Source organism: Papio anubis, chromosome 9, assembly GCF_008728515.1.
Source record: "Papio anubis isolate 15944 chromosome 9, Panubis1.0, whole genome shotgun sequence".
NCBI classification, from domain to species: domain Eukaryota; kingdom Metazoa; phylum Chordata; class Mammalia; order Primates; family Cercopithecidae; genus Papio; species Papio anubis.
Genome location: NC_044984.1, coordinates 64,966,136 through 64,990,200, shown reverse-complemented (window position 1 = coordinate 64,990,200; position 24,065 = coordinate 64,966,136). Strand labels below are relative to the sequence as shown.

At 37.4% G+C, this 24,065-nt stretch overlaps 1 protein-coding gene across 2 annotated transcripts in view; it reads left to right on the top strand.

Moving 5' to 3' along the window:
* The window catches only part of PTPRR (protein tyrosine phosphatase receptor type R), a 281,445-nt gene that overhangs the window by 209,971 nt on the left and 47,409 nt on the right, over window positions 1–24,065 (top strand). For both annotated transcript variants that reach the window (XM_017946001.3, XM_003919625.5), the window contains 4 exons: window positions 1,824–2,010; window positions 4,930–5,014; window positions 18,679–18,758; window positions 19,215–19,352. In XM_017946001.3, coding sequence (XP_017801490.2) covers window positions 1,824–2,010; window positions 4,930–5,014; window positions 18,679–18,758; window positions 19,215–19,352 — 490 coding nt within the window. The remainder of the gene's footprint in view (window positions 1–1,823; window positions 2,011–4,929; window positions 5,015–18,678; window positions 18,759–19,214; window positions 19,353–24,065) is intronic.

Genomic DNA, 24,065 nt, shown 5'->3' with positions numbered 1-24,065 from the left:
TATATATATATATATATATGTGCAGATAGATACTTACAAACATATACACATAATCAAACTAGTTGCCAGCAAAACATCTGTGAAATATTTAGAAAATGTTATAGTGTTTATCTCAAAAAAAAATCAAGAAGTTTCAACCATTAAAAGGCCAGCCATTCTCTAATTTCCATGAACTATAACTGGAAATTATAAGTAAAATAAATGTCTAAACATACAGATATCCGTCAAATTAAATTTACAGGCTGTTTGGGAGATGGCAAATGGTATCAGTGTGAAATGAACGTTCAGGTGCGTGGGACATTGAACGTTTCGGTGTGACGCGGTGACGGTGCAAAGCTCGCCACCAGGCACAGATGCAGTGGCGGATCTCAGCTCACTGGCTCCCTGTCTCCTTGGGTTTATGCCATTCTCCTGCCTCAGCCTCCACAGTAGCTGGGACTGAAACGCCCATACCTGCGCCCGGCTAGTTTTTTGTATTTTAGTAGAACAGGGTTTTACCATGTTAGCCAGGATGGTCTCGATCTCCTGACCTGCATTGATCCGCCGATCTCGACGTACTCCCAAAGTGCTGGGATTACAGGCTTGAGCCACCGGCGCCCGGCTATAATTATTTCTTAATGTCACATTCTGGAGTAGGTATTAGGGCATAATTTGCACCAGGACTGGCGATCTACTCTTGCTATCTTTATTCTCACATATTTTGGCCTGTTGTTCCTGGTCTCTACTTCCTTGAGGCGCCAACTACTTGGCACCATATTTGATCTGACACACCTAGGCCCTTTAAATGTAACGAGTTCTTGTAAACACCATCTCTGACGTTCTCCAGTCTCTCTCTCACATGCTGTTTTATAGTTATGGTCCACACAGCTGGTATTACTTGTAAAAAGGCATCCTTACTTTTTACTCAGGAACAGGGTCTGTATTAGTTGTAAGAGCATCACCTTGCCCCCAACAGGAGAATGGAATTATAAGGAGATAAATTGTAACTCATTTTAAGGGGTCTGTGATTTCTATGGCCCTTTTAGGTTTACGGAAAATTAAATGAATTCATATGTCAATTCACATATGCATGCACACATATACACATAAATAGAGGATACAGAAGCCATCTTTTTAAATTTTTATCTATTGTTTTATTTATTTATTTTAGAGCCAAGGTCTCTCTCTGCTGCCCAGGCTGGCGTGCAGTGGCACCATCACAGCTCACTGCAGCCTCAACCTCCTGGGCTCACACGATTCTCTCACCTCAGCCTCCCTAGTAGCTGAGACTACAAGTGTGGGTCACCACATCCAGCTGCTTTTTGTATGTTTTGTAGAGTCGGGGTTTTGCCATGTTGCCCAGGCTGGTCTTGAACTCCTGAGCTCAGACAATCCACCCACATCAGCCTCCCAAAGGGCTGGAATTGCCGTCATGAACTACCTCACCTGGCCCCAGAAGCCATTTTTTAGGGATTCTCTCAGAAGATATCTATAGATATAGACATGGATATATAGATATATAGCTTTTCCTAACTTTTTTTACTTTTCCTTAATTTTTCACTTAATATTATTAGCCAACCTATGATTTCTGTAGTAAGTATATGCATTCATAAATTATAGCATATTTTCTCAATTTAGACTTCTTTCCAACAACAAAATTGTTATTTTTCTCTAAAGGAACTATGGGTAGTTGCTATGGCCAACCATGGTACTAAAAGAGAAAATATAGTTGGTTGTAATTTCTGTGAAAGTTCCCACGGAGTTGTGTGCATGTACAGAAAGACAAGTTTTTGCAATCAAAATAATTATGTGGTGTTTAAATATAACATTCTTCTCCAATGTAGACGAGGGTCCAATGTATCTCTTACGTTGGACATGAGTAGCTTGGGGAATATTGAACCCTTTGTGGCTATACCGACACCACGGGAAAAGGTAGCAATGGAGTACCTGCAGTCAGCCAGCCGAATTCTCACAAGGTCTCAGCTGAGGGACGTCGTGGCAAGTTCACATTTACTCCAAAGTGAATTCATGGTGAGCCTTCTGTTTGTTATTCGCTCTTCAGTCGGTATTTGAAACACGGGGCGCTAGAGACATATGGAAATGATACTGTCCTATACTTAAGCAGCCTACAAAAAACAAATGGCAAAGTGAAATGGTTTTAGATTCACTCCCGTCTCATCCACTATTGATAAGTATTAAAACTGGAATGTAAGAGCTAAGTTAAGGCAGAATACACAGGAAATGACCAAGCAACTAAGTGGTATAGGGAGCTGGGCAGAGAAGGGGCATTCCAGGACAAAGAATAGCCTTGCTGTCACTGTCTGGGGAATTAAACTGTTCCGTTTAACTGGAACATTGAAATCGAGGTGGGAAGTGGCAGAAGTTGAGCCTCAGAAGTATAAAAGAAACCCAAACCTTAATATATATTTAGAAGCTTGGACTTTATCTTGTGTTTTAGATAGATCATTCTATTTGCAGTGGAGTAGGCACTAAAAGGGAGCAGTTTAGAGGCTCTAGCATTAATCCTGTGGAATTGCATTAGTGGCCTAAACTAATACAGTAGAAGGGAAAATGGAGAGAATCTGTAGGAATTTACAAGAAGTGGGATTAATTGAATGAGGCAGCCAAAAGTAATGGAAAAGCCAGGGGTTGATATTCGTGTTTTTGTCTTGGCCAGTAGGGTACATATGGTGCCCTTTAATGAAATAAGGAACACAGGAGGAAGGCCAAGTGTGGGCTAAAAAGAATGATGAATTCAGTTTTAGACATACCAGTGTTGCTGGTGAAAGCTTAAAGCATGATAACATATATCAACTCAGAGAACATGAAGTCAGATTAAATCTTCTTATGTTTAATTGTTGCCCAAGGGAAATATTGACTTTATTGATCACCTCTTGCATTTTAAATCAGTTGTACATCTTAAGCCATATTGGTTGAGTACATAAATTGATTATTCTAGGGTCAGTTCAGGCATTTGCAGCCACCCTAATGGTGAAAGATTCGGCGATGGGTTGGATCTACTATTAGCCCCATCAACTATTATTAAGTGTCCAAAGTAAAATACAAACATGAACATCAGACTCTGTGGTGTATCATATTTTACATGTGAAGAAAATGAGTCCTGTAGGAATGAAAGAACAAGTCAGTGGTCACACAGCTAGCCAAAGGCACACCTAGAGCTTTTTTTTTCTAGAACTGCAGACAGCTCTTTGTTTATGAAATAAGACCTTACCATAGCCCACTTCCCTGAAAGGAAATTGAAGGCCAAGAAGGAGTACCCAGGAGAAAGAGAATGCTGGAAGATGACAGATTGTCAGTGTGTGTCAGAAAACAGAAGGTGAGAAGGAAGAAGGGGAGGAATAAAGATATTACCTTTGTGGCTTTGCCCAAAGACACTGACATGCTTGAAATTACCAAACATGAACATGTGTTTTCCATTGAATATTCAACAATTTTGCTTATTTTTATAACTTGGAATTAACAGGTTAAAACATTTAGTTGGAGCAGAAAATAGGGATAAATATCATGGATAGCTAGCATAGTGCAAGTATAGGAAAAAGTATTTTAAAAGTAAGTAAGTTGGGGCCAGGTGTGGTGGCTCACGCTTGTAATCCCAGCTACTCAGGAAGCTGAGATGGGAGGATCACTTGAGTCCAGGAGTTTGAGGTTACAGTGAGCTATGATTGTGCCACTGCACACTGACCTAGGTGACAGAGTGAGACCTCATCTCTAAAAATAAATAAATTAATAAACAAACAGCTGTTTCTCTCTGTAGACCAAGTCTCAAATTTATGTAGTCCGGCTTTTCTGAAATTTTCATATTGACCAAAAACTAGGATAATCTGAATGAATTTAAAGATGATTTATTTTATTTCAACAAATATTAGACTGCTAAGTTAAATTTTCTACCGGAGAAAGTTTAAGCAGTAAAAATATTATTTTTTTTTATCAAAGATTTAATATCAGTCATTAAATAACATAAAAGTCATTTTGTTCACATTAATCTTATCAAAGTTAGAGAGCATACTGTTTTGTATAATCAAATCCTTAAACAAATGTTTGTTTGGATCCTTTTGAAAACTTTGGCTTGTTGCTTTATTTGTCCTGATTAGCTACAGATGCACACCTTTTTAGATCTAATGCACTTACATACAGCCACTCTTTTTCTATTGTTCCCTGTCCAATCACTTGAGGCACATAATGTATACTCTGACAAAATAAGAATATTAATGTTCTTGTTAAGTGGGAGAAACAGTGTTTGAATGCCTTTCACTAAAAACATTGCATTTACAACTCCAAATGGAACAGTCCAATTATCAACCATTTCTTAATTCAAAAAAAGTCATGTCATCATCACTTGAATTAACAAAAAAAGCCTTTATATTTACCATTTTGAGAAAGAGGTTTTAGTAATCCTAAAAGAGTCACTATTAGTGTGAAAAGATAATGTTTTCACACTAATATATTTTAGCACTAATATATAGTAACACATGTGTTACTATATATATTATAACACAAAATATAACATGTGTGTTACAATTTTTTAACACAAAAATTATAGTAAGATTTTTGGTACTAAAGTTACATAAAAACTAGAATATATTTGAATATATCTTTTTTTAAAAAAATTCACTTTTTAGCATCTGTCTAATCGTTCTAGCAATTATGTCACATCAGGATTCTTAAAATCTAACCAGTGTTATATGTCTCCTTACTGACTACGTATTAAGCAATATTTTCTAACACAGAGAGCTGTTTCTTAGAAGTCAGCTTGTCCGGATGCAGCTGATACGTTTAGGAAAGGAAGGGTGTTGGTCCACCAAAGGTAGTAGGTCTGTTGTTTTTAAGTGGCTTTGAAGTCCAGTAGAACTCTGGATCAGATGGCCCCCTGTGAAGATTTTCTTTGTGGCAGTATTAGATACACTAGTTTGATATTACTTATTTTTGCAGGAAATACCGATGAACTTTGTGGATCCCAAAGAAATTGATATTCCGCGTCATGGAACTAAAAATCGCTATAAGACCATTTTGCCAAGTAAGCTTCTTGATTTTATAATTTGCATTGTATGTGGGGCAAGGGGAGGGATAGCATTAGGATAAACACCTAATGTAGATATGGGTTGATGGGTGCAGCAAAAGCAAACCACCACAGCACATGTATACCTATGTAACAAACCTGCACATTCTCCACATGTATCCCAGAACTTAAAGTATAAATAATAATAATAATTTACATGGTAAAGCACAAGCCAAGTCTTCCTATTAACCCTTACCTCAGCATTTCCAATTCTTACAATACCCACCTTCATATCAAATTTGGAATTACAAACACATGTCAAGACTAATAATCATTAAAGTTATCTGAAGTTAATGATTTTGCTTTTTTACTCTTATAATAATGTCCAGGTCACAATTCCAATAGACACGTATTCTAAAATTTTGTTGTGCCACACATCATGGCTACCTGATTTTTGTCAAGGGTCAAACAACTCAATGGGAAAAGGAGAGTCTTTTCAACAAATGGACCAGGAACACCCAGATATCCACATGCAAAAAAATGAAGTTGAAGACAAAAATTGATTCAAAATGGACCAAAGACCTACACATAGGAGCTAGAACTACAAAACTCATAGGCGAAAACAGCTGTAAATCTTCATGACCTTCAATTAGTCAGTGGTTTCTTAGATAAGCCAGCAAAAGCCCAAACAGCAACAACAAAAAAATTGAACTTCATTAATATTAAAAAGTTTTGTGCTTCAAAGGATACCTTTAAGGAAGTGAAAAGACAACTGATAGAATGGAAGAAAATAAATATTTGCAAATCATGTATCTAATAAGGGACCTGTATCTACAATATGCAAATCTTACAACTCAGTAATAAAAACACAACCCAAAAAATAAACAAAAGATTTCAATGGCTATTTCTCCCTAGAAGATGTACAAATGACCAACAAGCATATTAAAAGATATTTAACATCACTAGCCATCAGGGAAATCAAAACTACAGCAAGATAGTACTTTATATCCATGAGGATAGCTATAATTTTAAAAATAGGCAATAAAAAATGCTGGCAAGGACGTAGAGAATTGGAAACTTAACACTTTAGTTTTAAGTACAGATACAGCTACTTAGGAAAACAGTTTGACAGTTCCTTAAAAGATAAAACTGAGTTGCTATATGACCCAGACACCCTACTTCCAGGTAAATATTACCTAAAAGAAATGAAACATGTGGTTCACACAAAAATGATTCAAAAACATTTATAACAGCGTTATTCATAATAGTCAAAGAGTGGCAACCATCAGCTGAGAAATGGATAGATAAAATGTAGTATAGTCACACAATAGAATCAATAAAAGGGAACAAGGTACTGATGAACCTTGAATGAACCTTGAAAACATCATGCTAAGTGAAAGAAGCCAGACACAAAAGACCTCATATTTTGTAGTCCATTTATATGAAATGTCCAGATAGCCAAATCTAGACATACAGAAAGTATCTTAGTGGTTGCTTAGCATTAGGGGATATGGAGAATGACTGCTAAAGGACCTGTATTTATTTTGGGGCTAGTTGAATATTATAAAATTGATTTACAGTGATTGTTGCACAGCTCTGTGAAAATTAAAAAAAAAAAAAAACTGTGATGGCACATGAAATGGGGGGATTGTATAGAATGTGAATTATTTCTCAATAAAACTATTACCAAAAAAATGTCACTGTGCCTAACAATGACCTAGAGTCCTTGTTAGTCCTGTGCCCCACCCCAGGGATTTCGTTTAAGTAGATCTGCTGTTGAGCACAGAAAGCTACTTTTAGGAAACACTTAGGTGATTCCAATACAGATGAAACCAGGACCCACTTTGAGAACCACTACTGTATGTGAAACTAGACTGAGCTTCACGGAATTTATTAATGTCAAGCAATGACCTGAATGCCAGGGACCAGTAAGAAATAAGAAACAGTCTATAAAATCAAGGAGGTCACAGACTAGAAAGGAGAGTCATATAAATGGTAATTATGCTCAGTGCATAGGCCAGAATAAAGATACTGCCCAAGCAGTGTAGGAGTTCAGAGAGGACTGGGTAATTAATTCTGCTCAGAGAAATTAGGCAAAAAAAAAAAAAAAAAAAAAAATGGAGAGGAAGTAATATTTTCTATGACTAAACAAACAGATATAGTTGGAGTTTTGGCAAAATCAGTAAACATCTCATGACAAAGCTCAGGAAAGATAGAGCCACAAAGTCTTTTTAAGTTTTGACATTGAAATAGTAATCTTCAAAATTTAGTTCATTAACTCATTCATAAGACACCAAATTCTTTATATTCATAGTAACAGTGATATAATTAAAGAATTACTGTCAATACTGTCTTTGGCCTTCCCCTTCTGGTGGAATTGGAAATGCATTGTTAACCTATAACATATTTTAACTGCTGTATATAGTTAAATCTATTTATCTAAAGTAGAGTCACCATTGGAAGTTATTTTATGACTATACTTGGCCAAAGGGGATGAAAGTGCTGCGTGTTAGAATTAGTGTTCTCTCTCTCTCTGTTAAAATTTTTATCAAAATACACCAAACATAAGTAGTAAGGGAATATACCTCCATCACAATTTTATATACCCAAACCATCATCTAATTTTAGAAGGATTTGGAAATTATTAGCATTAGTTCAGAGTTCAGCCTTCTCCATTTCCTGCCCAGATGATATCAGACAACTGCTTTACAGTCCTGTGTCAGCTTTTCCGTTCACAGAACTGGGTGGACCTCTGAATTCAGGGCACCTGTGCTGACAGCTGATGTTGCAAATGATGGATTTTCTGTTGAAAATGTCTGCAGCCTGAATGCCCCACCCACCACCCCCAGTTGCAAAATATAATTTAGGAAATACAGCTTAGAAAAGCCACGCTATTGGGTGAAAGTATCCAAAATGCCTGGAATGAATACAGAAAGATGTTCTTTATGATTTTAGACTGTAATATGAGCTAAACTTGAAATATTATATAAAATGGTGATTATTAAATGATCAAGATTTTAAACATTATGATTGTTTTTAGTTTTAACCTACACTAAACTCTTCTTAGTTCTAAAAGCTTGACAGCTTGTACATAACAGCAACATTATACAATTCTGAGAATGCCTTGCAACAGATATATGGGTGGACAAGAATCAATTATGAATAAATCAATTTATAAATTAAATTATAGTCATTTCTCTAAGGACAATGTTATCTTGGCTCAGATTAAAATGCTAAAGTCAAGTTTATATCAAATTATTTTGCAATGTAAACAAATATTAGTGATAAAAATACGTCTACATCCTCAATAACAAAAGTAGTAGGAAAAAACAATCATACATCCATAGAAAATTATTAGCACACAACAAAATATAATACTGTAATAACAAGTTTAAATTTTTTATTTTTATTTTAGATTCAGGGGGTACCTGTGCAGGTTTGTTACAAGGGTATATTGTGTGATGCTGCTGTTTGGGATTCTTCTGACCCCATGACACCCAGATAGTGAACATAGTACCCAATAGGGAGATTTTTCGCCCTTCTCCCTTTCCCTCCCTCCCTTTTTTTGGAGTCCCCAATGTCTATTCTTTTCATCTTTATGTCTATGTGTATCCAGAGTTTAGCTCTCACTTATAAGTGAGAACATGCAATATTTGTTTTTCTGTTCCTGTGTTAATTTGCTTAGGATAATGGCCTCCAGCTGCATCCATGTTACTGCAAAGGGTATGATTTTGTTCTTTTTTATGACTGCGTAGTGTTCCATGGTATATGTGTACCACATTTTCTTTATCCAATCCACTGTTGATGGGCATCTAGGTTGTTTCTATGTCTTTGTTATTGTGAATAGTGCTGCACTATAATAATAAATGTTATGCATATTTCTCTTATGCAGTCAATGTATTGATACAAATATAAGATAATATAGATACAATCAAAGAATGCCATTTACTCAGGCCATCATTTTATATATAAAATTTTAACATCTAATAATGTTTCCTACTTAAATTATGTTTCCTTTTTTATTATATAAAGTGCCTAGCACAGAGTAGATATGCAAATAAGCAAACCACTTATTAAAGCAACAAGTTATGTAGCTAAAGCAAGATATTGGAATTAGATTTGATTTCCTACCACAACAAAAACATTGACAATTTTTGGCAGGATAGTTAATCTCCCTATGCCATCCTTTATTCCCAAATGTAGTGATAATAATACTCTCCTACAAGGCTATTGAGAAAATTAAATGATAGTATGTGTAAAATGCCTATTAAAGTTCCAACTAATAGTAAGCCCTCAGCTAATGTTAGTTTCTCTTTCTCTCCCTATCTGATTGAAGATGAATCCATTACTAACCTCAGAACCAATTCCAGGAAATAGGGGCACCATGTATAGAGAAGTTTACAGTTTTAAAAGCAAAGTACTCAAGAGCCACATTTTCATTCATTTATAACAGTAGTGATGAAAATTATGATGATGATGATGATACATTTTTTGTTTAATTCTTGGCTTTTCTTTTAGTCCAAGCTATATATTATAAGAGTTTTTCTTGGAAACCTACATTTCCCCATACACAGTTATATGTTGTATTCTTGCATTTGTAAAAGGAAGTATTTGGAGCCACACACAGTGGCTCATGTCCTGGAGTTTGAGACCAGCGTGGGCAATATAATAACACTCCATCTCCACCAAAAAAAAAAAAAAAAAGTTTAATTACAAGCCTGGGCAACATGGCAAAACTTCATCTCTACCAAAAAATACAAAATGTAGTCAGGTGTGGTGGTGCACATGTGTAGTCCCAGCTACTTGGGAGGCTGAGGCAGGAGGATCACTTGAGCCCAGGAGGTTGAGGTCGCAGTGAACTGTGATCGCATCTAGGAGTAGCCACTGCAATTCAGCCTAGGCAACAAAGTGAGACTCCCCTCTCTGAATTTTTAATAAAAAAGAATTTGGAACCTCTAAATAGTTGGAAAGCACTGTAAGTTACTAATTACCAACATAATTTAGCTTGACAGGGAAACTGTTTCTAAGCAGTTTTTAGATTTCCCACTAAATCATATACATCATAGGCGTTATAAAAACTGAAGGAAGCAGACCTCTTTTCAAGCCTGAATGGTGTAGGATGTTTATGGAAATTTCTAACAATCAGTGGATACTGAAAGGCATGAAAGATTTCTTGTCCTCTTTGCTAAGAAAAGAAAAAAAAAATCTAGAAAGTCAAAAACAGGGCTTTAACTCTTTCTAATAGAAATTAATTCTGGCCGGGCGCGGTGGCTCAAGCCTGTAATCCCAGCACTTTGGGAGGCCGAGACGGGCGGATCACGAGGTCAGGAGATCGAGACCATCCTGGCTAACACGGTGAAACCCCGTCTCTACTAAAAAAAAAAAAAAAAAAGAAATTAATTCTGACGTGAAACCCTCTGTGGGCCACATCCCAAATAGAAATCACAAAGGATACAAAAGTGAATTAAATACAACCTTTGCCCTCTAGGGGCTCACCACACTCCATTGAGGGCAGGCAAAAATTTAAGCACTTAAAATACAAGATGATAAATACTAAAATAAAACTCGGGGAACCCAGGCAAAGAAGAGAATGCCTAATTCTGCCTGGGAAGGTCAGGGAGAACTTCAGAAAGGCAGTGTTTTCTGAATTGAGCCCTGAGGAATGAGGAAGACTTTACCATGCAGAAGAAGGCAAAGGAAACAATATGTGCAGAAGCATAAAATCTGCAAGAACATAGAATGTTGGGGAGGTTGCCCTAGGTCCATGGGGCTAGATTATATGATACACGTGGAAAAGCAGCTGTTGGTGAGGCTTGGGGATGATCATTATCATTAAGGGTCTGCTGTATCTTGCTAAGGACCTTCTTGGCATTCATCTTCTAGGCCTGCACTATCAAGTAGAGCAACCAGAACCCACTTATGGCTAGGTCAATTTACACTTAAATGAATTAAAGTTAAATAAAATTAACTTTAGTTCCTCAGTTTTTACTAGCCACATTTGAAGTGCTTGAAAGCTAGAGGTTACATTTTTGGACAGCACAGATAGATAATATTTTCATCACCTCAGAAAGTTCTATTGATCAGGGCTGCTCTAAGTTGAATTATCAATAAGTATATAAATATAATACTTAGGTATGTGAATACAGTAAGTATAATAAAATTGAGTCCAATGGACAAATAGGAGTATATACAATACCTTCTTGGAAATTCACAGGGTCTATTTACATACTGAAGACCCTGAGAAGTCCTGCAGTCAAAAGAATATGGTTCAGATTTGTTTAATCCAATGTTTCCCATATTTAGTTGGTTACTAACCTCTTTTCGTAAAAGATGACTTAATTTATAAGTCATATAATATAATTCTATATGTTATAGAAATAACAATTTACAGATAATAAATATTTTGGGAAATACTGCTATGGGCAATTGGGAACTATGGATGACATTTAGACAATGGAATCAAGTGACCAGATTTTGTTTTATAGAGCGCCTTGACAGCTATGAGGAGGATGGATCGGAAAAAAGCAAGATTGAAGGCAGGGAGACCAGGAGATACTTGAGTCCTAGTCCAAGACAGCCATGCAAATAGAGAGGCAAGACAGACCCCAGCATATTTTAGGAGACAGAGCAGACAGAATATGCTAATATTCAAATGCACAGAAGCTCTACACGGACTGTAGAGCTGTGGCAGCACACCTAACCTAAACAACAGCAGAAAGCTGTCAGGAACACATGAAGGGCATGAGGAGTTTCACAAACCTGTGGTCCATTCAGAAGGAAATAATAAACAGAAAAAGCTGGACTATAAATTAGGAGACCAGGCTGGTCTGAAGTATGTATTTGAGAGCCCTCAGGATGTGCGTAATAAAGTCACAGGAATGAATGAGTCACTCAACAAGGCAGTATCAAGTGAGGATAAAAGAGGGTCAAGTTGAATCCTAGAATTAGCAGCATGAAAAGAGGCAGATTAAATGAGCAGGAGATTGGAAAGAGGCCATTGAAGAGGTAGCAGGAAAACCAGAACATTGTGTCCCAGAATCTAAGGGAAGAGAAAACTCGAAAAAAGGATATACAGTCAACAGTTTTTGAATGCTTCAGAGAGGACATGAACAAAAATACCACAATGGGATCACTGGGCTTAGCAACAAGAAGGTCAGTGGTGACCTTAGCAAGGGCAGTCTCTGCACAGTGCTCGAGTCAGGATAGATCACAGTGTACATGACGAGCATTGAGTTGCAGATGAGCATGGAGAAAGTGGTGGTATAATAAACTCTTTCAGAAGTTTGCCTGTCTGAAAAAGAAAAGCAATAGAATAATTGCTAGAGAAGGATACCTAGAACTGACCTTTTTTTAAAAAACAGAAGGGATCTTTAAATCAGTTCCGTAGACATTCACTGAAGATCGGCTATGCAAGACACTAGATCTTATAAAGATGGTGAAAAATCCCCATCCCTGCCTTCAGAAAGCTCAGAGTGTGCCAGGTCAAAGAAATCATAAAGAGATGAATTAGTTATATTAATGTAAGCAAATGTTGGTAAAAATGATTTCCATATTTTCCATAACACTTTAGTCCACAGAGTCTTTCGACTCTTGATGGAAAATGATTTTAGAATTTAAGACAATGTTGCTAGCACTAAATGAATCTAACCAATTTGTGCTGTCAGTGAACAAACCGCTACATATGCTAACTAGAGACAGCCTCTTCCAAATAGTGAAAAAGACTTCTGTCCAGGCCATGTGTTTGTTCTAGGTCAAAAGAAAGGAAATCAGTGCAATAAGCAATTTAGGGCTATTCAGACTGAACCAATCACTGCATGTGTTCTAATGGCAATGCTGTGGGACCTGAGGGCTTAGTTTTAGACTAAGATGATGATTAACTTTTGTTATGTTGCTAAAACATTATTTTTTATAGATCATGATAATTATTGAACATGCAAGCTCCAACTCTAAGAAACCCTGAATTTGACTTCTGAATATATACAAGCCCTCGATTTTTAGGATGTACCTACTCTATTAATGCCTCCCTAGGCAGAACTGATTTTGTGATAATACTTTTCTTTTCTGAAATATTTTTTCTGGAAAACGTAATATATAGACTATTAAACACAACCCAAATAACAGTGGTTTCAATAATTTAGAAATGTATATCCCTCTCAAGTATACCTGCCAGGGTTGATACGGCAGCTTTGCCATGTTACACCTCTAGACTCATCTCTCTGGTTACCTCACCATCCTCACGGTATTGCCTTTGCATGCTCTGAGATCCTGATCACCACAATCACATCCCAGGCAGCAAGATGGAATCAGAAGCAGTAGAAGGAGAACATCGCTCCTCACTTTAACTTCATGATCTAAAAGTCACGTGCATCACTTCCTCTCACGTGCTGTAAGTGAAAACTTAGTTACATGGCCGCAACTAATGCAAGGGATGGTAAGAAGGAAAGTCTTAAGCCATGCATCCTACCAAGTTCCCAGCCAGAATTGGGATCTTATTGCTAAAGAAAGACAGGGATGGTGACTCCTAGGAGACGACTAGCTCTTAAAATACATATTTGGATGTGCGTGTGTGTGCCGTGCATACTATTGTGTGCTCCAGCTATCGACAGCAAAAATGCCAGACAGCACTGCGCATGCTTGGCAAGAAGCTTTAAGGGCAGTGTTGTAGCCAAAGGCTCTCAGCAGGAAACCCTCCTCCATGAGATTTTTGCTGGAGTGTATTCAATAAGTGTTGTTTGCTCCACTGTGGCTTCTCCTCCTTGTTTGTTATTTTGTGATCTGCCAAGAGTTTTTGATCAATAGGATTGACGGAAGATATGTATAAACAATGGAATAACTTCACTGTCAGTGTTAAAATTCAGCTCCATGGGTGTTCAAGACCCCTTGGAGGAAAAAGATGAGGTAACAAAAAGCAGTCTAGCAGAAGTCTTTCTACATTACAAAGGGTATAATAGATTTTATGCAGACTGAGAGGTTTTACCAACAAGGGTAGATTTAGTTTTTTGGAAGGGAGGGGAACTAAAGCTTATATTATTTGGAGATGACTCTTTAGGTTTTATTTGATTTTTAATTGAAAATAACAGTGGTATATATGGGGCACAATGTGATGTTTTGATACACGTATACATTGTAGAATGATCAAATCGTGCTAATATTAACGTATCCATTACCTCAAATGTTTATTGTTTTTCTTTGTGGTAAGAACATTTAAAATCCCATTATTTCAGCTATTTTGAAATATATAATATTATTATTAAACTATAGACACCATGCTCTATAATAGATCATGAGAACCTATTCCTCCTAACTGAAATTTTGTATCCTTTGACCACCATCTCCCCTTTCCCCATTCACTCCACTCCCCTAGCCTCTGGTATTTCTATGAATTCAACTTTTTTAGATTCAACACATAAAGAAGATCATGTCTCTCTGTGCCTGGCTTATTTCATTTAGCATAATGTCTGTGAAGTCTCTCTATGTTGTCACAAATGACATCATTTCCTGCTTTTTAAAGGCAAAATAGAACTCCATTATATATATATAGACCATATTTTTAAAATCCATTCATCTGTTGATGGACACTCCAATTGTTTTCAAACCTTGGCTATTGTAAGTAGTGCTGCAATGAACATAGGAGTGCAGATATCTCTTCAACATACTGACTTCAGTTCCTTTGGATATAAACCCAGAAGTGGAATTGCTGGGTCATATGGTAGTTCACTCATAGTTTTTGAGGAATCTCCATACTGTTTTCCAAAATGGCTGTGCTAATTTACATTCTCACCCACAGCCTACCAGGGCTCTCTTTTCTTCACATCCTTGCCAGCATTTATCTTTTATCTTTTTGATAATAGCCATTCTAGCAGGTATAAAGTGATATTCTGGTTTTAATTTGCACTTCTCTGATGATTTGAGATGTGGAACATTTTTTCATAGATCTATTGAACATTTGTATGTCTTGTTTTCAGAAACATCTGTTCAAATCTTTATCCGTTTTTAGTAGAATTGTTTGTTTTCTTGTTATTGAGTAGTTTGAGTTCCTGATATATTTTGGATATTAGCCCCTTATTAATGTATGATTTGTAAATATTTTCTCCCAATCTGTGGATTTGCTGTGCAGGAGCTTTTTAGTTTGATGCAATCCCCTGTGTCTATTTTTGCTTTCATTGTGCTTTCAGGGTCATATCCAAGAAATTTTTGCCCATATCAATGGCATGCAGCTTTGCCCTGGAAGGCAGTCTTTAAAAAATGAATACGACATTATGAATACAAACTAAGATACAAGGTTCTTATTGAAAATGGCTCATGCAAGTGAGGGTCACTCTGCCCCTGACCAACAATTGTAGGAAATGTAGAGATAGATCTGTTAAGACTCTAGGAGATTTCGGGGAAAATGAAGTGCTTTTGAAAATTTGGTGCTAGCTTCCATCTCCAGAGGGTCTACATTTTGAAAGCTCTGAAGGACAAGACTGAGACTGGATTTGTTTCCAGGATGCTTTAAAGAGGGTGGTTTGCTTCAGTACCAGTAGCCCCAACATTCTCTTTAGGAGGAATTTATAAGTTCAAGGCCCATGTCCCAAAAGATTTCCATGCTGATGAGCATAGGACCACAATTTCCTGTTCACAGTCAGGTTATATCCTGATTCAAACAGTCCTTACCTGTTCCACTGTAAGTATCTCTGCAGTCACCCTACTTCCTTTAGGTCACCTGAAAGGACGTGCTAGGATCTTTTGCAAAGTGTTTTGGTTCAAATAGAATGAGAGTCTGCCTCTATGAATGGGATTCTTGGATGCCACCTAAGGGTCTTCCCACTGATTTCCAGCATTTATTGGCATCTTCTAGACTTCTGTTGCTTCCATATGGCATGATCAGGAGCTATTTTACCTGTGGCTTGTAAGATCAGATAAGCATCTTGGTCCTTACAAGTCAATCTAAAGCTTTAAGCAGAATGGGACTTTCTCTTGCCAAAACCACATCACTTATAGCTCATATCTTTCCATCTCTGGATAGAAGCTCCTATTACTTGTTTGTATATGTGCGCGTGTGTGTGTGTGTGTGTATATATGTGTGTATATATATGTGTATGTGTGTGCGTGTGCGCACGTGCATGTGTGTACGTACATATATATTTATATACACATATATATATTCTTTATTTCAAATATCCTAGTGACAAACTAGCAAAATTTTACCATATATTTTCAACATAATCTTTGATAATGGCCTTGTTAAGTTCTAAGTTTGGTAATCTGGTTTCAACTCTCTGCTTCATTTTTTACTGTGTGACCTTGGGTGAGTTAGTTAACTTCTCTGTGCTGCAATTTCCTAATCTAAATAAAGAGACTGTTAATGGTATATACTTTATAGAATTGTAATGATTAAGTGACATAAGGCATAAAATGCTGTTAGCTGCTCTACCGGACACATATAGGAGTCAACAATGAGTGCAATGACAATAACAGTGATAATGATGTCACTCCAGAGTTTTGTGACTGACTCCTTATTGGTCCCTATATTACCTGTTTATTGCTGTGGGACAAATTACCCCAGAATTTAGTGGCTTAAAACAATACACATTTATATCTCACAATTTCTGTGTGCCGGAAATTGGGGAGTGGCTTAGTTGAGTGTCTGGCCCAAGGTCTTTCATGAGATTTCGATTGAGTTGTTGGCCATGCCTTCAGTCAGCTGAACGCTTGGCTGGCACTGAGGGATCTGCTTCCAAAAGGACTTATCATATGCTATTAGCTGAAGGCCTCAGTTCCCCACTATTTCTCTCTTCATTGGGCTGCTTGAGTGCCCTCAAAATATGGCCGTTAGCTTCCTCCAGAGCTAGCAACTCAACAAAGAGAGCAAGGAGGAAACTGCAATACCCTTTTTGACCTAGTCACACAACATCTCTGCTGCCATATTCTATTTATTGGAAGCAAGTCTTTGATTTCTGCCCACATTCAAGATGAGGGGAATTAGTGTCTACTACATTCTTCTAGAAGGAGTGTCAGATAATTGGATGCTACATTTTTAAACCATCACTGTCCTCATGGGCTGGTTAGTCTTTTTCTGAAACTAATTATGGCCTTTATTATCTTTAACCCCAGCTATATGTAAAGTGAAATTTAAAACACTTTGGTTTGCCAAGTCCTGTTAAATTTTTAATTATTTTTAACTCCCATTTACATATATTCTATGAAACTTTCTTCCTCTAGTACTTCCTACCTCACCTCCTCTTTGATTGTCGCAGTTTTGGTGGGGAATGTAAGAAACTATATTTACCCAGATGATGCTCAACGATTGTGTGTTTCTAAAAAAATATGGGAGTGGGAGAAGTTTTTCTTTGCTGCACCCCTGTTTTTACACCACATGCCACTGAGAAAGGAAGCTGAAAAGCATTGAATTTGCTGTTTTTCAAAAAAGTAACTAAGCAACCACAATGATACAACATTTTGTATTTTAGTTGTCAGTTTACACGGCTATCTTCACATGAGAGTAGCAGCGTAGCATAGTGGCTAATGGTATTCTAGTGTTAGTGTGGATTCAAAGCCTGACTCCTTTACCTACTTCTCGGCTGTGTAAATTTGGTCAAATTATTTAACCTATCTCAGTTTCCTATCTGAAAAATGGGGAAGGAGTCTTACCCATTATCTTAGGTACTTTTATTAAAGTTACATGAAAATTAAATGACAAAATATCTGTAAAGCATTGAGAACAGAGTCTGACATCTAATAAACAAAAAATACATGTTGTTTGTTATTTTATGAACAGACTGAAGACTCACTGAAATGAATCATAGTTTTTGTTTTGATTTGTTTCATTTTTGTTTTTGAGACAGGTCTCCCTCTGTTGTCCAGGCTGGAGGGCAGTGGCACAATCTCGGCTCACCGCAGCCTTCGCCTCTTGGGTTCAAGCAATTCTCATGCCTCAGTCTCCCAAGTAGCTGGAACCACAGACATGAGCCACCATGCCTGGCTCATTTATTTATTTATTTATTTATTGAGATGAGGTCTCACTACGTTGCCTAGGCTTGAACTCCTGGGCTCAAGGGATCCTCCTGCCTCAAGCTCCCAAAGTGCTGAGATTACAGCCTAAGCCACTGTGCCCAGGCTTGAAATGAATCAGGTTTATCTTTATCTTTGCAAGCTCCCTCTTCCCCTGGCTTGCCTATCCTCACACAGATAGCACATAATAGATTATTAATCTCATCCATCTCGGAAGATCAGGAGATCTGGCCAGGACATGATGGTCAGACAAGGTGAGGTTGAGACCTGAGGGTCTAAATGAGATGAGATAGTAAAATATAAATAATTGGTAGAGTATAACCTGATTTACATCCACAGGGAAAGGAGAGAGACAGGAGTGAGGAGACCTGGTACAAATTCCAAATCCAAAGTATAAGAGTGGCAGCATAAATGAGAAATGGGGTCGAGAACCAGAACAGATGAGAAATGGCCTGAAATATAAACTCATCATCTCAGGCTTATGGATGAGCTTTATGTTAGGAGTGAAGATGGGCCCAAATGTCCCTCAATAAACACATATAGATCAAGCAATGGACACCAAAGACAAACATGGACATGCACCAGATAATCAATACATAACGGGTTTCTGCTTACTGGTAATTGGCATTTTAAGGAACTTTAAAAAGAGTAAGTCTGTTTAATGTATTCTTTTTTGTTTTCTTCATTAGATCCCCTCAGCAGAGTGTGTTTAAGACCAAAAAATGTAACTGATTCATTGAGCACCTACATTAATGCTAATTATATTAGGGTAAGTAAATAAGTACAAATTTCTTTCTGATTATTTTCTATTTGGAATTGTTGGTTTTATTTTGTTTTTCCTAGAGTAGATTAAGCTTGGTTTAACTTGATTACCAGCAAGATTTCATTTTGTCTGGTTTTTTATCTTAGTCATAATCAACATTGTTGATGGGTCTTTTATGATGACTTTCCTTTTACGGTGAGTCTCTGGCAACAGTGTTCTCTATGGGCACTCTGCTGGAGACTGGGCATTACAACCCTCAATATCATGTGCTATCCTTAACTTGCTGCCAAGTTAATGATATTAAGGATATTGTTAACTAGAAATTGTTGTACTAGAATCAATGAAGCCGTAACCTGTGTTGCTTTTGTAAGCACAGCTATTTCATTGAAGATCTTTCACCTAAACTTTCACTGCAAGGCATGAACTTAAAAACCAATATTTTTGTCTCTTTACTCCATGTAGGGCTACAGTGGCAAGGAGAAAGCCTTCATTGCCACGCAGGGCCCCATGATCAACACTGTGGATGATTTCTGGCAGATGGTTTGGCAGGAAGACAGCCCTGTGATTGTTATGATCACAAAACTCAAAGAAAAAAATGAGGTATGATCTTTAATCAAGTTCTGAATGTTATACATGTTCTGTTGCTATAGAAGAGATATTGTATAAGTAAAATTGCCATGGACTTAGATTTAAGATGGAAACTTTGAGACATTTAAAGGCTAAGTCACTTAATACATCCCAAATATAATAACTGCTATTATCCTATGAATGTCAACTTTCTTTCAGACAAGTCAATATACTTGGCATATACATATCTAATTTGTACCCACAAAAGAAATAAGGGGGTCATGAATTATCACCCTAATTTATAGGCAGGCAAATAAAACCTTATTCACATCCCGAATCATTTTTGAACACCTACTATGTGACAGGTACTACTCTAGTCATTGGGGATATAATAGTAAACAAAACACACCAAGATCTCTGCCCTTGGTAGATTTTAACTTTCTAGTGGGAGAAGACAAACAAAAATACTGCACATAATAAACTTATAAATAGTGTAATATATGAGAAGAGATTAAATGCTCTAGGAAAGAAAGTAGAGCAGGCTAAGTGGAATGGGTATACCGGGCAGGAAGGAGGTGGTGTTGGGGAATTGCAGATTGCATTATTAAAGAGGGTGGGCAAGGTGAGTCTCATTAAGAACATGAGATTCAAGGGCAGTTACAGAAACCAGTCAACTTTCTCAATATCTTCATAATAAGAAATCCAAGAAAGAAAGAATTTGATTTCATATCCATACTAGTAGTCTTTTCTAAGGATTTAGCTTACAGAATACTTACTCTGTATTTTGCATTATAAAAACACAATTGTAATATTCCTGAGGGCTGATATTCGAGGTACCGCTTACATTTTAGGACAACTTACTGGGATAATTTACAGTCTAATTTTCATCAGCATTTTTGTGTTTGTTTTCTTGTCGAAAATATTGTACCAGGGCTTCACCATGACAGTAAGAATTTAAGAAAATGGAGCATTCCTTTATAAGCCTCTGGTGATTATAATCCTTGAGTGCAGCATAATCCTGCTCATAAAACAGCAATTTATACATGTTTTAAAGTTTGTTATTTTCTTATATTTTTGCTACAATAGATACAACATTTTTTTTCCTGAAATTTATTCTGGAAAAATAGTGTATTTTTGGCCAGTAGATAAAGTTATATACTCGATTCACTACATGGCTTACTAACTAAGTACACTTCTATGAATCTGATATTAAAGCCTAAGGTGGCATTATAAAAATAACCCCTAATATTCTCAAGCTGTTTCCCACACAGTGTCAATCTATCAACATATTAAGTCACTGACAATTCCTTCACAGTTGTTTAATATGCATGACATTTTTATGATAGAAAAGATTTTTCAAGTTTAAAAGGTGTATTCTCTGTATGTATACATTTGTGCATTCCTACATAGAACTTATGTAATACGGCCGACTAGATAACCTGAAAAACTTCCAACTACAAACCAGTTATACTGTGCAGAATATGAAACGGTGTGCAAAGCAGAGCTTTAAAAAAAAAGTAAAGGAAATCCCAGTGGCTAATGAAAAGAGACTAAAAGGCATAAAACCAGAAAAGTAAACATATTGTACTGGTAATACAAGAACTAGAGACAAAGCCTGATCTTGCAGGAGCCAGGTGTTGGAATTGAGACTTTAGGTAAAGTGAGCACCTTCAAAGGCAATGCCTTCAGATAAAAAGTGAACCACAAAAATAAATCTGCCTACTAAAATAGGACGATGCTGAGAAATTCACCTAAGTCTGGCCTTCTTATGGTATAAACAAAAAGGCTCTCTTGAGTATTTAAAGCTGAGAAGCCTCAGAATTCAAAAATCAAGAAATACCAAGTGAAGTCATTAACATAAAAAGTAATACTAGTTTGGCAACGCCCTATGATACTTCACAGAAACGAAGGCAAAAACTTTCTAATGCACATACTCTCAGCATATACCTCACAGGTTTCCATAGAAAAGCCCAGCCAGGGCAAAGCAAGAGAGCCGACTAGAAAAGCTTAATGCTCATACTGCCCACCAAAAAAAGAGCCAAAACAACAAATAAGAAAGTACGTTTGTATGGGAGTGTTTGAGGGAGTGCACTGGAATACAGCAGGAGAGAGAGACAGAAAATCCTGTGGGACAAGGAGACCTTTAGTGAGGGTCACATAGAGAAGAGAATGAAACACCCTGCCTCTGCCACTCCGCCATCTCCCCAGCCGGGATTAGCTCAGAACAAGAAGGTGCATCCAGTGGGACTAGGCAAGCAAGAGGCGCCAGCAGCCCCCATTAATGTCGCAGACATCTGCACTCTTTGTTGCTGAGAATCCTCCAGTTCCTAGAGACCCTGAGTCCAGTTTAGGGAGCTGCCTGACAGCCACATGGCTGCTCTGCCCCAGAGAAGGAAGTCACATTGTATGCCCTCATCCCTGTGACCCAAGCTGCAGCTATATGATGCCATTTTGAAACCAGAGCCACAACTAGAGTACAGCCTGTTCTAGGAGCCAGTAGCCACCATCTCTTTTCATTCCCGAAGCTACACGGCCATAACACTACCTTCACACACAGTAGTACACCATTCCCTTGCTGAGTTGCTACAGCTCCCTACCCCCTGGGAACAAGCTCCCTAGGAAGTGTTCCACCTTTCACATCCTAGTGACTGCAGTACCCTGAACCTGTCTCTCAGAGCCTAGATCCAGTGCCCCATCCTTGGAGCCCATATAGCACCTTGCCCTCAAAGGAACAGACAATCTTGCTAAGCAGAGAAACCAAGTCCAAACTGGTCTCATGCACAGTCAGCATGCTCACCAGCAAGCAGCACGATTCCAAAGCAAGCCACACCCAAACCAGTGGACCAGCCCCTGCATGCCCCTGGTACACTCAACAGTTAGCTGCACTACTTCTAAGGATACCCCAACCTGAGCTGGAAGACCTGTCCACATATGCCACCAGTAAGCTCACCAGCTGGGCATGTCATTTTCAGGGGACTTTTGCTCTGAGTTGGCAAGCCAAGCCTCATGCTTGCCAGCCAAGTACACTGTCCCCAGAGGAGCCCTAACCCAAGCTGACAGACTGGCTGCTGAATGCTCACCAGCCATGTATGCATCTCACAGCGGGTCCCCACCTTAACCAGTGGACTTGTTCTTGTGCTCACATACCCCTTGTGTCCAGGGGTGACCTGTCCTGAGCCAGCAAACTAGCCACACCAAGGCCCTCAGAGGTATCAATAAAGTTGACTATAGCTTAAAAAACTACAGAGACTACACTACTGCACCCACATAGAACAAAAGCCAGTGTACTGTACCCAACCAACACCCTTAGACACATCTGCTGGTGAAAGTGATTCCCTTCAAAAGCCACTCCCTAAAATTAAAAGAGTTGACCATTCCATTAGATGCACAAATATCAACACAGGGATACAAGATACATGAAAAAGCAAAGAAAAATGACACCGTCAAAGAAGCAGAAGAATCCTCCAGTAACTGACGCCCAAGAAATGGAAATTTATAAATTTCCTGAAAAGGAATTTAAAATAATGACCTGAAGGAAATTATGAATTGTGGATGGGGGAGGAGAAAAGTCTAGAATATTTGTATGTGACCAAAGTTAAGTTGTTATCAGCTTAAAATATTCTAAGTTCTTTTTATGTAAGCCCCAGAATAACCAAAAAGAAAAAAATTACAGCAGATACACAAACGAAAAAGAGAAATGAATCAAAGCTTATCACTATGGAAAACCACCGAGTCACAAAGAGAAACAATAAGAGTAGAAGAAAGAAACAAAGTATCTAGAAAACAGTTAACAAAATGGCAGGAGTAAGTTCTTATCTGTCAATAATAATCTTGAATGGAAATGGATTAAATTTTCCAATTAAAAGATATAGAGTGGCCAAATGGGGGGAAAAATAAAGCAAGACTCACCTATACAATGTCTACAAGAAATTCACTTCACATGTAAAGACATATAGACTGAAAGTGAAGGGATGAAAAATTGATATCACATGCAAATGTAAACTAAAAGAGACCAGGAGTAGCTTCACTTATACCAGATAAAATAGACTTCAAATCAAAAATCACAAAAAAGCACAAAGAAGATCATTATATAATGATACATGGGTTAGTTCAGCAAAAACAAAAAAATTGTAAATATGTATGTACCTAACACTAGAGTACCCAAATATAAAAAGCAGTTATTTATTAAATTAAAGAAAGCGATAGACTGCAATATAGTAATAATCATGAACTTCAACTTCAACACCCCACTCTCAGCAATGGACAGATCATCCAGACAGAAAATAAACAAAGAAACATTGGATTTAAACCACACAATAGACCAATTGGACCTAACAGATATTTACAGAACATTTCACCCAACAACTGCAGAATACACATTTTTCTTAATAGCACAAGACAAGCCTTAACAAATTTTAAAAGATCAAAATCATTTTAAATATGTTTTCTGACCACAATGTTATAAAACTAGAAATCAACAACAGGAAGAAATTCAGAAACTTTACAAATACATGAGAATTAAACAATATGCTCCTAAAGAACCAATGGATCAGTGAAGACTTTAAAAGGGAAATTCAAAAATTCCTTGAGACAAATAGGAAGACAACATATCAAAGTCTTTGAAATGCAGAAAAAGCAGTTCTAAAAGGGAAGTTTATATCAATAAATGCTTACATGTATTGAAATGGAAGAGAAAGATGACAACCTAATGACGTACCTCAAGGAACTACAAAAACAAGAACAGGC